This window comes from Sciurus carolinensis, chromosome 2, assembly GCF_902686445.1.
Source record: "Sciurus carolinensis chromosome 2, mSciCar1.2, whole genome shotgun sequence".
Lineage (NCBI taxonomy): Eukaryota > Metazoa > Chordata > Mammalia > Rodentia > Sciuridae > Sciurus > Sciurus carolinensis.
In genome coordinates, this window is record NC_062214.1 from 48,958,507 (window position 1) to 48,974,517 (window position 16,011).

The window sequence follows — 16,011 nt, forward strand, 5'->3', positions numbered from 1 at the left end:
TAAAAGATATTAAAATAGAATTGTTTTGAAATGATTTAATTCTGGGAACAATTGTTCTATTTTGGGTGATATACTAGCTGACCATCCTCTTGCATTTTCCCCCTCTCATGCAGTTTACAATTTTCTATTGTGGTTTTTATCTAGAATTGGGATTATTTCCCCCCTTGCTGGAAACTTATAAACTCTAGCCTGTAAAGTTGCTATTTCCCTTAGAGACCACCTCTGTGTTTCTTTTGATTGAATGCTGAATTCATTTATATTTTAATTTCTCTGCAAGGCCCTTATACCATACATAATAAACACAGAGCCCACATCTATGATTAGCCTGGCCTTGAAGTTTTGATTACTCACTCAAGGTCCAGGTCAAACACAAAGCCTACTCTGATTTCTTATGCCTGAGGTAGGGTTAGGAGTTTCTATCTCCTTACATAGAGAGGCTATGGGACTTATGCATGGGTTCTCTCCCCACACACCACCTCCTACCAAATACCATGTTCTCTCCCTCCTCGAAGCATTAGAAACCCAGCCTATGAGCTGCATGGTTTCTTCAAGTTACCTATGAGCTGCATGGTTTCTGTGCCTTCTCAGTGGGAGGGACTGCCAAGGTCCTCCCAGTTTGCCACCTTGCTGGAATATAGGATATATTGCCTTTCAAAGACAAATAACAATGATGATAACAAAGGTAAAAGATTCTTTAAAACAGGGAAAGATTCATATAGAAAATGCAAACAGGAGTATAATTCAAAAGTAGGTAGTCATTCTTCCCTGGAGCATACACTCATCCTAGATATGTTCTATGCAACAGAAATAATAATTGGTGATCTTGTGAGCATGAAAAAGCCTCCAGATATCACTCTCCCCATAGCAGCCAGACTTGTGGTTACAGTTACCCACTAACCTGAAGTGGGAGCCGCATGTGGAAAAGCAAAGACACTGAAAGTGGTTTAGTAAAGCAGAATTTGCTAACTCTGTGATCATATGTCTTTTCCAGCCTCTGTTTTCATGCCTATAACATGCCATCCTGACCAACGCCCAAGATGCTTGTAAAAACAACCTCCTGAAAAGTAATCCCATGCAATGCTGTCTCCCTTCCAGAAAGATATGTATTTGCTAGCTGTAATATAAGTAAATGGTTTATCTAATCTGTCACAATTCCTTCTGGCCATATTTGACTGTCTATCAAAGGTCCACAAAGGTTTGTATCTATCTGTGTATCTCCAGTAGGACCTCCTGCCTTGGGGATTCTTCCAGTACTGTGCAGCAACATCACTAGCTTTGTTTTGTACATGAACAGTACCAGGAAGCTAGACAAAGAACTTGGTTTGAACCAACATCATTTCCATTATTACTTTTTTACCTGAATTATAGAACATTCAGGCTTGTACATTGTATAAATTCTCCAAGTGAAGAAAAAGTCCAGCTCTGTACTATAAGCATTGAATCAGAATTCAGAATGTTGCCCTATCCTGGGGATAGTGCTCTCCTTAGGATGCTGTTGTCAACCGCAATCAGCATGTGATATATACTTAGGTTGACAGTTTCATAATGGAAACAAATATGTGTTCCTTGAAACTGCAATACATCTGTACCTCTTCAAACTCGTGTCTAGCTCCAAGGCAGCAAGCTTTATGAACTTGCTCTGACACCATGCAATGACTTTATTTTTGTCCTTTTTATTCCTAATTATATTTGTTTTTATTAGTGTCTCCTTATCAGTTTAGTGTCTTTGTATTTGTTCACATGTTTATTCCAAAGATCTACACTATTGAATTTGCCTGTTTTGCTTCCCTGCAGAGGAACTGACTGGAAAGTCTCAATGCCTCAAATATGAACTTGAGACCATGGTTACAGGCTGCACTAAAAAAAAGCCACAGAATCACAAAATGTCACAGATGTCTTTCTTGGTCAAAAATATGATGGGGTTAGAGATTGCAGTTTAATCAGTAGAATCTTGTTCCACCTGGAGCCCATCTAAATGTCCTAAAGTTGTGAGCAGGTAATCATGCTCCAATAGTGACAAAGAATGGGAAAAGAGCCCATGTGAAGCAAGTTTATGATGAAATGAGAAAAGGTACATATTGGAAGTTGTTTTGAAATGTATTTAAAAAAAAGGGAAACTTACTTGGTTGCACAAATTGCAAACCTTGTAAGTAATGAGCTAGAGACACTTTTTCATAGGCAAGGCCTTCACAGCTGGGCCATCCAGGTAAGCGGAGTCTGCCACTGCAGTAGGTTCCTTAGCATGACTCCCACCTGTGTCCTCTCACCTTGAACCTGGGTTGACCCCAGCAGGGCACTGCAGAAAGAAGACCAAGTCTGTGGAGCTTGCATCTGAGTGTCTTAGACTTATTTGGAGTCCTAAGTTGCCATACAAGTACATCTAACGGTTACCAGAGTGCTGGAGAGACCATGATACCCAGTGTGAGTGAAACCATTTTGGACCCTCCAGAGTAGCTTAGCCACCAACTAGTAATCAAATGATCCAAGTTAATGCCATTGGAGATAGAAGAATCACCCGGCTAGTCTGACCTGAATGCCTGACCCACAGATTGTGAGACATAATAAAAGGGTTTTGGTTCAAACCACTAAGCCTGGAGTAGTTTGTTACACAGCAATAGGTATTTAGAGCAGTCACCTCTCCCCACAGAGAGTTCATCAGTGAAGAATGAAGTATGGGCATTTAACCCAATCCTCAAACTGTATCCAGGAAACAGGTAATTGATGGGAAAACCAGGCAGAATCCAAGAAAGGAAAAGAAAATAATGACTTGGGGCTTCTCCCTTCAGGTAAGATGAATGATGAGATAAAGAAACACCTGATCCTTAGCCACCATTTAAAATTAACGTCTGCCTGGAACTCTCTTACATTTTGTTTCAGTTACCAGGGTTCATTCCTTACCCTAGGCTACCTTATTGAGGACTATTTGCAAAGCTCATATGAGTTTCTTCACTGTATTATTTCCCCATTTCTCCTCCTATGGCACATTAGTACAGTAACCTACAAATCAGAAAGGACATCAGAAAAGGTTTCTGATTGTATCTTACCCTGGGAACAGATCTATCCCCAGTTAGCTCGTGGTTGGTTCTAACTACAGTAAGTTTAGCACTTTCTTTGATAATCCCAAGTGCCTTGATATGATTATCAACTAATTGGGATATGGGATATAATGGAACTATTACAAAGCAATTTTTGGACACAGAGCAGATGATGCTCATGCCACATACATATCTCTTATCACATGGCCTGTGACTCTCTGAGGGAAGGCTTCTTCTGCTCAAAGCAAAGCACCCAGCCATGAACAGAAGAGGACCAGAAATGTGGGGAGTAGTTACATTTCAGTGGTAGTGGAGTGGAGGGAATCAGAGCTAAATACCTCAGATTGTTTGCCATCTAAGGGGAGAGCACATCAGAATACTTTCCAGATGTCTGCAGGGGGACTGACAAAACCACCCCCTGCTCTTTAACCCATCCTGCACTGACTTCTCTGCTTCCCTTCTTCACCTCTCTACTTTCTCAATGGACCTTTCTGGGATCACCTTCAAATAAACTACCTTCCTGTGTATTGCTGTTTCAAGGTCACTATGGGGAAACTGACCTGAGTTGGAATGACATGAAGAAAAAAGGGATAGATTTCCAATAACATGTGCAACTAGACTATTCCTATTATCTCAGCTCCTTCCTAAAAACCTTATTACAATTTCAGTTAAAAAAATAAAAAGTATAAAACCAGTAAGGGAAAAGAAGTGGACGTGGAGTACCAGGAAACAAAGATGGCAGCACATTATAGCAGATGGAGGAGTAGTGAGAAAGCAATGTAGAGCAGTTGAATCTGAAAGCCTTTGAAGAAAGTATCAGTGGGAATCAGTCAGTCCTCTCCATCTTTTCATGGAGATGTTGGGTTGGGAAGCCCCAGATACCAGGCAAGACCTGAAAATAGTGAGATGCTTTTGCTTAGTTTGAGAATCAATAAAGAACCCAAGTTATATCTCCAAAATCCACAGTTTACCAGCAGACATTTCTTTATCCCAGTTGGAATACTAAACATATACTCCATTGAAATGTAGTCAAGATGCCTCTAATCTTAGCAATAGTGGTGAGAGGTGACACAAATTCAAAACCTCATGATATGTAGGGAGTCTCTGGCCCCTCCAATATCCAGTGCCCAGAGCACCTTACCCCACCAAGCAAGAGGTTGAAGGATTGTCCTTCAACAACTTAGTGTTCTTATAATAGTCTGTTAACAATGCCATCATAATATCACAGGCTAGTGGCTCAAACAACAGAAATTTATTTGCTCACATTTCTGGAAGCTGGAAATCTGAAGACATCAGCATTTTTTATTTCTTCTGAGGCTCCCTCCTTGGCTTGCAGACAATGCCTTCTTGCTTTGTTTCCACAGGGTCCTTCCTCTGTGTGTGTCTGTGTCTTGATCTCTTCTTATAAAGAACATCAGTCATACTGGGTTAGGGCCCACCCTAACAATCATATTTAAAAATAACTACCCTTTGAAAATTCCAAATCCAGTCACATTATGAGCTACTAGGGGTTAGAGCTTCAACATAGAAATTGTAGAATAACACAGTTCAGTCCCCAAAAGAAAGATCAATAGATGCTGTGTGTAGAAGCCAACATAAAAAAAAAAAAGAGTTGCCTTGCTACCTAATCAATATCATAGCAAATCTCTCCAGTCAGGCATCCCATATACAAAGGCAGAGCTTCTAATTGGCCTTTTGGTGCTCTTAAGTGTTAAATAATATCCAGTGATTGCCTGATGTTTGTGGAGAGGGGAACCTAAACAAATGAGAGGGAGTCAGGGTAGGGACTTACATAAAGACACAATGCAGGGAGTAGAAACTGTGTTTCAAAAATCTAAATAATTAATAATTTCAAAGAGATAAGAAGTGAAATAAATTTTCTGAAAAAAAAAAAAACAACACTATGAAATAAAACAGCAGTGAGGACACAAAAAAAAATGTCCTTGGAAATTAAATAATATAATATGCAAAATAAAATCCCCTAGAAGGCTTGTGGGGGACAGTTGAGGAAATCTCCCAAAAAGTATAACAAAGGGCAAGAGGTGGACCATAGTGCAGGAGAGGAGAGAGTGGAGGATTAGTTCAGAGTTGGTATGACAAGAACTTTCACATCAACACTCTAGAACACTGGGGCTTCCCTAAAAGCTTTTAGGGAGAAGGAACAGGGCACAGTAGTGAACAAAGAGGGAGGATGATGTTAGACCTGTTCAGAGTATCTGAAGCCAGGCTCAGAAAGTCAAGGGGCAGATGTTTTCTGTAATATGTGGAAACCAAAGAGAGAGAGAAATAAAGGAATAAAAAAAGGCATCTAATGAAAATAGAAGGGAAAAAATTCAGTGGAGGGAGGGAGGAAAGGAGGACTAAGGGAGGTACTGGTGAACAAAATTGACTATATTTTACCCTGTCCATGTATGAATATACCACAATGAATCCCACTTTATAACAGATTTATAATTATTTATAATAGTATTTATAATATGTATTATATTACTTATAATTATAATACACTAATAAAAATAATAATAGGAGACCAGTAGAGAAAATGGATCAGAGGAGGGTTGAAGGAAAGAAAAGGGGAAGTACTAGAGAATGAGATTAATCAAATGATTTTATATGCATGTACAAATATGTTACAATGAATCCCATTATTGTGTATAATTGTAATGCACTAATAAAAAAATTAAAAAGAAAGTGTTTTGGAAGTGAGGAGAGTATGGAGCATGGCCTTTGGAAATCAATAAATATCATGTTCAATGTGGAATTCTGTACCTAGCCAAATTGTCAATCAAGTGTGGGGGTAGAATATGATCATTTATAGGCATGCAAAGTCTCAAACACATAACATCCATGCATTGATTCCCAGGTAGTTTCAGGAGCATGTATTGCTGCAATGTTTTCCTGCAACAAAGCCTGGGATTTAGGAAAAAAAGAACTACAACACAGAAGAGAAACAAAAGGAAATTCCAAGATGATTTTAAAGAGATGGCATCAAAGAGAAATTGTCAATTGGAGCAAAAAGGACAGAAGACCCCAGGACTGTAATCTCCAGAAAATGAGAAGGAATTGATAGATTATCTTATATGTTTGATCATACTGTGAAAAACTGCATTGAGATGGTATTGGTGTTTATGGTAAAGAAAAAGAATAAATCCACATGTTAGATGAGAAACCATAACAATTGAGGACAGAAGGGAAAAAAAAAAACACATAATAACTTGGCTTAGCATGAATAAAATGTACACAGTTGAAATAATAGCTTAACTAAATGCTCTAATGACTTTTATTTGTGTGTAGACAGTGGGAGAAGAGAAAGCAGACCATGGGATGGGGGTGAGTCCAAGGAGGTTTGTAAAAAGCTTATTCTTCATTTACCTCAAAAATTGGTCGGTGATAAACAATAAACAAATTGATAGAGCCTGAAATTTAAAAAAAAGAAATTATAATGTCTTAGAAAAGAAGTAAATATAGTGGTTCCACTAACAAAGTTCAAAACTCTGTCTTTGGGTAAGAACCTCAAGGGAAGGGAAACAGCCAAGACAGTTTTACTGATGTGTCATTTTATAAACCTTTTGCGACCGTGTATTTTATAGAACCTTGTGTGTTCATGTTGCTTTGGTTATAGGAGCTATTTTTAAAACAGAACATTTGTATAGCCTATTAGCAATTCTACTCCTAGTCGTGTAGCCAACAGAAGTAAATCTATATACTCATAAAAAGATGAACTAAAATGTCCATAGCAGCCAGTTATGGTTTAGTTATGAGGTGTTCCCCTAAAAGCTCATGTGTGAGTCAATGCAGGGAAGTTTAAAGAAGAAATGATCAAGTTTTAATACTCTTAACCTAATCAGTGTATTGATCCACTTGAATGGACTACCTGGGTGTAACTGCAGGCAGGTAGGGTGTGACTGGAGGACGTGGTTCTTTGGAAGTGTGCCTTTGGGGTTTATACTTTGGATCTCTCTGCTTCCTGATTGCCATGTCCTCAGCTGCCTTCCTCTTCCACCTTCTTTTGCCATGGTGTTCTGCCTCACCATGGGCCTAGAACTGTGGAGTCAGCCTATGGACTGAGACCTCTGAAACTGTGAGTGCCAAATAAACTTTTCCTCCTCTAAAATTTTTCTTGTCAGATCTTGCTTTTGTTCACAGCATCAAAAAAAAAAAAAAACTGATTAAAACAAAGTCCTAAACATAAAAACCAAAAACTTAGAACCACCCATCACTTTGCACAGATGAATGGACAATATGCTGCAGCATTCATGGAATATGACACTAGAGAATAAATGGACTATCAGCTTACACAACAGGGATGAATCTCACAGAGAGGTTGGGGGAGCCAGAAACAGTCATGTAGGAATAATTGTGTCTGGGTATCTGTTGATGGAATATTCTAAAGCAGGTGAAGTTGATGTGAGCTGTTGTAGGTCAGGAATGTCATCCTTTCTGGGAATGAATGACATCAAGAGGCAGAGAAGACTTTCATTTGTGGTAAAGGCTCTGTTCCCAATTCAATTGCTGGTTTACATAGGTGTGTGCACAATGTGACACTTGTGCACGTAGATGAATTATGTGTCTTACAAGTGTTATGCATGCTGTATAATTATAAACACACACATTCTCTGACTTACAATGATCCAACATAATATTTTTTTAATTTACAATAGTGGGATAGCAATATGCATTTAGTAGAAAACATATATCAAATCTGAATGTGGATCTTACCTGGTGCTACAGATATGGTAAAATCCTCTCTCCTGATGCTTGGCACAGCAGACCCACAGCTACCAGTTAGCTATGTGATCACAGAGGGAACAGCAAGCCCTCTACTGTGTGCTGTGTTACTAAGGCACATTTGTTAGGTTATGTATATTGAATGAATTCTCATATTGAAATTGAAATATGAAATTCTCATATTTTCAACTTTTGGTGGTTTTATTGGCATGTAACCCTACAGTAGAAGAGTGCGTGTGTGTGTGTGTATGTGTGTGTGTGTGAATTTTTAATAAGATGAAAGTCAATATGCAAATGATGTCTAGTCATTTATTGCTACTCAAATCTGAGAAAAGGGAGGATGATCATTGTCCATGCTTCTGATTCTCTCTCTAATCTAATGTATTCAAAGGACTTCTTGTATCATTTGACTACTATTATTCCTTAATAACCTGCATGATGGACAACTATGACTTACTGAACAGAGAAGGCACATTGGTAGGGCTCTGGGTACAGAGAGTAGAGACAGGCACTTCTGGGACATGAATGCTGACCATGGAGTGTGACTACTGACCCAGGCAGGAGAAGGAGGGCTGGGAGAGGGCACAGAAGACAGCACTGAGCTGAAAGCATCCGAGTGAAAAGAACAAACTAGGAAAGAACACAGGGCCCCAACCCCTTCCCAGAGGCTCTGGTCTCTGCTTGGGCTCCTCCTGAGTTCCTTGGGCTAGAACCTGAGAAGAGCCAACCTCATAGGCAAACTGGCCCTGGTTTGTGGAGAAGCCAAGGTGGCCTCCTCTCTAGTCATGGCCAGATGCCAGCTTGTGTGAGAGGGACTCAGTCTCATGGAAACTGGCTCCAGTCTGGCCGCAGGGAGAAAGACTCACCAGGATGGACTTGCATCACCTGAGTTGCACTCCCACCCAGAGTTTGGTGATTTCTCCATCTCCATGGAGAAGAGGACAATAATGGCAGCTCACCTGTCCAACAACAGCCGGGGAAAGTGACCATGGTTCCATCAATGTTTACATTGCTACATTTGTCTTCTCTGTAATTGAGATCCTTGAAGGGCTGACTTCAATGATAGGGATGCTCAGACATCTCCCTAGGAAGTCCCCTCACCCTGGAAGAGTGATTCAGATCAACTGGAGGCTGATGTCTCTATGCCAGTACCTGTTGTTTGAGCTGGCTTGTACCCAACAGTACATTGGTTTAATATCTGTCTCTTTCCTGGCATTTATGTCTGTCAACCAAAGTTTTTTGTTTGTTCATTTTTGTTTGGGGAGTGAACCCGGGGCACTTTGACATTTACATCCCTAGTCCTCTTTTATTTTTATTTTGTGACAGGGTCTTGCTGTTTCTGGCCTCAAACTTGTGATCCTCCTACCTCAGCTTTCCAAGTCACTGGAATTGCAAGCATGTGCCACCATGCCTGGCTTTTTATTTTTAATTGCTTATCATGGAAGAGTTACTGAAAGGGCAATGTGGGAGTGTCATAAAAATATAGCTGGAACTAAATACATGTCGGAAAGAAACACGCTTGTGGAGGATGAATTGTGAGGTTGTTTGCTTCTAAGAGACTTCCCACCCCTGTGGTTTTTGTTTGGAATATCGCAGTGAGTCTGTCTCTTTCTCAAGTATAGCTCTCAGTACCTCATCAGTGTATGGTGATTGTTAGACAGTAATAAATAACGTAAATAACTTTTGCAATAATGCAAAGATATGTAATCCAGTCAGACAGATATTGGTACTAGAGGAAAAATGAGCCATAAAATACCCAAAATGCTGTCAATTTACAGAGGCATGATTCTGGAGGCAGTGAGTATCTTGTTGAAGGCCATCACAGATTTCAGGAGGCCAGTGTCCAGCAACTATGGCATTTGCTGCCAGTGTCTTTTTGTCTGTCCTGGCTCTTCTACACAAATAGAGCCAGTGGGTCTATGGATGATGTGGAATGTGGTAGTATCTGACCTTAGTGGCTTTTAACCCTAAAAATAGTGACTGACTATAGGAAAAACAAACAACAATGATATCCCTCAGAGAAAATCATGATTTTTTTCCAACACCTCAGATGACACTGAGTATTTTCCAACCACAGGAAATTTAACACTTTGGCAAAAACTTATCAGAAGTTCAGTCTAAAGCTAAGGGAAATGTTTCCCCAGGGTTGCTGGCCCACCTGAGACCAGGGCTCAAGCACTTTGATATATGTTGTCATCTCAGAAAGGAGAAGTTGGTTTCACATCAGGGGAGTCACTTGGCATAGAGGACCTGCCATGGTGTCTTTTGAGAACCAGAACCCGTGACAGTCAGGAATCCCCCCATGACAGATTCCAAGTCTGAGCTGCAGGCCTGTGATGTGGACCCCCTCAGGTGGGCAGTAAAGGCCTCCCCAAATTACCTGCTGATCCCAAGGGGGTTTCCCTTGTCGTTCACAGTCACCCCAATTTCATCATTCCACAGCTGTTTCATTGTTGCCTGTCATTATACCAAATGTGAGGCCATTTTCAGCCATGTCTCTTTTGGTGTTGATTCTGCTATGGAACTTCAAGCTGAACATCCTGTTGCAGAACAAGTGAGCCAAAGAAAGAAGAATAGCAGGAGAGAGGGAAGGAAGGAGGAGGGGTGAGGATAGCCTTGTAGCTCTCCTGACTAAGGAATGTGGGAAGGAAGAGAGCCTGGAATCCAGTCAGAGACTATCCTGTTGTCACCACAAGAGGAGCCCACTCCCTTTGGACAAAACTGTTACCTTAAATGCTACCTCAGGTGTGTTCTATCACCACCAACACAGAGCTACTGATTGATAAACACAGTCACCCATTAAAAACTACCACCCAAGGAAGAGAAATTTGATTTCATTCCTCTACATACTCACCATTTCTGATCATGTAACCTTGAGCAAAATGATCTTTATATGTGTATCAAAAAGCTTTGGGGCCTTTGCTAATGTGTTTGTTTGGCCTGTTTATTTGATGGTCACCATCCTGACTTAAGGAAGTGTGACATGATGGTGATTTTAGCGCATTTGTCCTCACTGAGTATTCTGTTTGTAAGACTTTTATTTTCTCAGCTTGAATATCATCTCACTCAAGGGAGAGGATATTGGATGTTTTCATGAGTTTTATTGTGCATTACTTGTGCTTTTCAATTTTAAAAAGTTCCCTGCAAATCCTTACAACCAGGTGAGGCTGGTTCTTCAACTTAAGAAGAAGTGTATGTGTAAATGCTTCCTCAGGAACCCAATACCTCATGATTTAAAGGATACCTCCTTTTCAGGCTGCATCTGATACCCTGAGCCCAGCTATGCCCAGTGGAAACCCTGGGCTTCTCAGCTTTTCTCTCCCCTCTTCTGACTTTTATTAATCAACTAAAAACTCTAAGTAGACTTCAGAAGTACAGGAACCACTCCCTGGTGACCTCCATGCCCCCATCCCTGGCCACCACTGGCTACCACTTGCATGTAGATGTCCACACCAAAGTTACTCAGGACCAGGGTGGCCACCTGCACTTCCTGTTTCCTGACAAGAGGCCCCCAAGGAAAGAAACAAACTTCATTCATGACCCATTGGTCAAAGGAAAAGGAAGGAAAACCCAGCCCCAAGAGAGAGCATTCTCAGAGAAAAGAAGTACACGGGGGCTTTCCCAGAGTCCCTAACAAGGTTTAAGTGATCCTGTGAAGGGAGTCATCTCTACAGTCAGGCAGGGCAAGTGCAGATGGGATCAGCGGGGTTTGGCTCCTGCCATATCCTGTCCACCTCCATTTTGTCCAATGTGTTGACTTTCGGAGTGGCAGAGGCACTAAGCCAGACTTACAGAATCAAGGGTTGAATATTTTCTCTCATATGTGAAAACTAAAAAGGAATCAAATAAGGGATCTCATGAAAATAGAAAGGAGAACAGTAGAGTAGAGGAACAGAATCAAAGGGAAGGGAAGAGAGGGAAAAAAGGGGAGGAACTATAGAATGAAATCCAGCAAATTATGTTAAGTGCATGTATGAATGTATCACAATGAATCCCACTTTTATGTATAATTTTAATGCACCAATTTAAAAAAAAATAGAGGAAAAACAATAGAGAAAAGGGATCAGCAGGAGAAAGGAGGAGAAATAAAAGGGAAGTACTGGGGAAAGAAATGGAGCAAATTGGGTTATGTGTGTATATTAATATGTCATAGTGAACCCAATATTATGTATAATTACAATGTACTAATGAGACATAATAAAATAGCTATTGACCTACTGCCACTCCTCCTGGGCACTAACTCAGGCTCCACAAAGACCACAGAGGACAAAGAAGATGTGGGCCCCATCTCCTGGAGCAAAGGAAACAACCATTTCAGGGGTCGTTACTAAAATGTGTGAGTTCCAATGAGTCAGGGAAGTCAGGCACATAGGAGCTCCTTGGGAAGGTACTTGATCAGCTAAAGTGCCTCTGCCCTCCTCTTGGCTCCTCATTGCCTCTTTCCCTCCACCATGGCTCATGGTGGATTGTGCTAAGGATGGTGATAATTGCAGTGACAGCAGTAAAGTCACACTTGTGATGAACAGCATCTGTTGGAGTTAACACTAGGAAGGGCAATTACAGTAAATTATGTTATAGGACATTGGAGTGTTTGGGAGCGCTGCTGCATAAAATGCAACCCAGCTCATTATGACTTAATTAATTAATTACGGTTGTCCTAGGAGACTTCTCATTGTGCATTCTCTCAGCTCTGCTTCATCAAAAACTTGTCTGCAGTGAGCTCCCAAGCTCAGTTCCAAGACAAAATATTGGAAAAGGAAAGAGCAAAACCTAGCCTTTAAGATCCAGAAGTTAGAGACAAGAGAAGGAAGCCTGGTGGATAATGGGCGTCCCTTCTTAACACTTCATAGATTTCCAAATCTCAGTACATCAAGGTCAGAAGACTGTGGAAGAGAAAACACGGTCTCTGATTGGACTCTCTGTGGTCCATGGCATGGTATTGGTGATTTTTAGTTTGAGTGAACAACTTGTCCTCCTGTATCTGCCTATAAAATGTAGAGAAGTCACAGATAACCCTTGGGAATTGGGTTATCTGGTGAGAAATTTTTATTTTCCAGAAATGGCCCATGAGAGCAAGTTACATTTGACAGAGAGTTAGGCTTTTTACCTTTATCACAGAGGACACTCTGCTGGCTTGGGACTAGTTCACCTCAGCATTGACTGAAACTCCCGGGGATCATGCTCCTTGGTAGTATGCCACCCTGTCTGACAAATGAGTTGATTGACTTGGTGGTCTTTCCATGACATTTACAGATGAATTATACAGTGGCTTCCTACTTGTATCATCAAGGAGTGTGTGTGCCACAGCAAGGAGCAACCTATACAGCCAGCAGAGAACTATGTTCCTCATACAACAAACCTTGTTTCTGATGTTGGTTCAGAGGTTCCACAGTATTGTTGGCACAGTCTTCTTTAATCTTCTCTCATCTTCCCTCCTGGACCCAAGATAGTCACAGCAGTTCCAGGCATCACATTCAGATCCCAGAGCAGGAAGTAAGAGGATTGTGCTATCCACATATGTCCCATATCTTATCAGGAGAACAAAATCCTTATCTGAAATCCCCCAGAGACATCCACTGAGATCTCCCTGAGCCACATTTGTCATCCCAAAGGGAGGTGGGGAATTACAGATGTAATATAGCTAGTCTCAACTGTGAGGAAAGACAAGGAAGGAAGGGGATACAAAATAACAAATCAGATAAAACATCCAACCTCCATGCTCCTGTCCACCTCACGACTCCAAGAAATGTGAATCTTTTTAAGCCAACACCTTATTATATGGTTGAATGTCCAAAAGTAGGTATAAGTATAGGTCTTATATGAAATTATTGACCAATGGACAAGTTTCACCAACTCCAGCTATACCAGGGTCAGGGGACAGTCAGGAAATGAACAATGTCATGGTCATATGATAGCTAACTACAGGAAAAGTGGTTAGTCTCAAGTGTCCTGGAATTAATTTAACAATCATATGCCCTAGTTTCCTCTCTGGGAAATGAGACCTACAATTTCCTTCCCCACACTTCTACTGGGTTACTAGATTAAATAAGGTAAGTGTGAACGTGCTTTAGAAAATTAAGTTCATTCAAATATAAAACATGATTCTTGGGTAGGAGAAATGGGAGTGGATTATGGTGCCTTACACACCCCTGGCATATCAGTACCCAAGATCCCAGGCCCCACCTTGGTGGTATTCATTAGTCTACTCCAAGCCTCAATTATTCCTGCAGGACAGAGTAGAACTGAGGTTTTGCCACCCTTGCAGTATGGGGAGAGTGACAAACACCAGCCACATACCTCCCTTGCCAGTTAGAGGAGAGCCTGCTCACCAGTGTGGGTGAGCCGTTTCCCCTTCAGCCCTTCTTATATTGTTGGGACCTCAGATCAGCCCTCCACTCTCTGTTCATTCTGACTTTCTCACTTTGACTTCCTTTTTTTGCCTCCAATTCTGCAGACGAACAAAGCCGTGGCCAAGGGGGACTTCCACCAGGCTAGCACCAGCTCCCGGAGGGCCCTGTTCCTGGCCGTGCTGTCCATCACCATCGGAACCGGCATCTACGTGGGCGTGGCCGTCGCCCTCATTGCCTACCTCTCCAAGAACAACCACCTATGAGCTTCCTGCAGGCGTGGAGGGGAAGGCCCCAGGCCAGGTCTCTGTGGGCTCCGAGAGGGTAGAACTGGCCAGGGGTAAACACACCTGTGTGATGCTGTACAGTTTAAGTGATTGCCAAACGACTCCATGAATGCCCTGGAATTTTCTACCCATGGATTCCTTTGTTTTTATCCTTAATTTCATTTTCACAGCACTGTGTAGAGCACCAGACAGATGGGCACTGCTAATTCTTCCAAATGGAAGCTCCAAAGATCCCAACCCACGAGGCTGTCTCTGGATGGATTTTGGTGAAATAATGACAACGCAGCTCTCTCTGCAGCCTGCCAGTGCCTGGAATGTTGCCGCATTAGCAATATACAAACAGTTTTAAAAATGTGTTTATTTTTTATGGAATACGGTGCAATAGGCAGAGGGCAGGGAACATGTCACTCTGCTGTCTGTGGCCTGCTTGAGTCCTCTGTGTCCCCCAGTCTGCGTGACTTCCCTGCCAGAAGAAAATGGGGCTGAGAAGAAAGAGACAAAAGAACTGCCAGGAGGATCCCAGCTGTCCCTGCCTGCAGATGGGTCCAACTTCGAGAATGCCAAGCCTCTGTCCCCAGACCTGCTCCCTCCCTCCACACTGCCCCAGCTCAAGAGCTCCAGGACGTGTCCGCTCAGCAACTACCCGACAGCAATACGCAATCTTGGGGCCTGTTGATCTATAGATAGGGAGACAGGTCACAGCCCCTCCCAAGCCTCCTAAAGGATGAGCCCAGTGTTTGCTCCAGGAACTTGAGGCAAAAGAGCTATGAAGACATAAGTGGGTGCTTCTCAAATTGCTACCCTTGCAGACGTTCACCCTGGTCATAAGCAGTGATGCTAGTGATCCTAGAAACGAGATGGGCCTTACTCTGTCGACGAAATGAATAGCTATTTTCTTGTCATTTTTTTTAAGTGCAACTCCTGCTTCATGCTGCTTAAGTTATCAGATGAATGCTGAGAAACAAGTAATCACAGACATTTTAATACCATTTCATTGCTGTTTTACGAGTGTTCATTATTTAACAAAAAGTTATCTTTTAGCTTGTTTGCTTATGACTTTTCTTTCTGATGAATGGTGACAGTTGAGTTTCATTTGCACTATTTACTGGGTGTTAAATGAGGGCAGAGCCACTGGAGACCCAAACAGTCTCCCAGGACAAGAATTACAAAATCCCTGACGGCTTAAGTTCCCACCTTAAACATTGTTAGTAATTGTCATCATCCTGGCCCCCTCATACTCCCCTGTGGTTTTACCTGTGGCATTTAAAAAACTCCTGATACCTGGAATCCTGGCATCCCAATCCTGGAAATTCTGATTTTATTGATCAGGGAGGCAGCATGGTGATCCCAATGTGTGGCAAAGGTAAGAACCACTGTCCTGGAATAAGGACTGTAAGTGTGAGCTCCCCTTCCTGACATGCTCCCCCTTGACCTTGAACAGTTAATATTTTGAAAATCAGTAGTACTGTCTTCCTGGATCATATGTGAGATTCGCCTAGCTAATAGAGAGTCCAGAAACACACTCTAAGACCTTATTCCTATGAAGAATATATAAAAGAAGCTCAAACATCCCAATGAAAGCCAAAGTGACCTGTCCCTAGAGACCATGAATTT

The 16,011-nt window shown here is 41.7% G+C and overlaps 1 protein-coding gene across 4 annotated transcripts in view; it reads left to right on the forward strand.

Annotated features, from left to right (window-relative positions):
* Window positions 1-15,444, forward strand: part of Syndig1 (synapse differentiation inducing 1) — a 185,737-nt gene extending 170,293 nt beyond the window's left edge. For 3 of the 4 annotated variants that reach the window (XM_047538791.1, XM_047538794.1, XM_047538793.1), the window contains exon 4: window positions 5,899-6,920. In XM_047538791.1, the coding sequence (XP_047394747.1) occupies window positions 5,899-6,102 (204 nt within the window). In that variant the 3' untranslated portion in view covers window positions 6,103-6,920. Of the gene's footprint in view, window positions 1-5,898; window positions 6,921-14,217 lie in introns of those variants that run through there. The other variant, XM_047538795.1, reaches the window with a different exon arrangement.
* The last annotated feature ends 567 nt before the right edge of the window (window positions 15,445-16,011 follow it).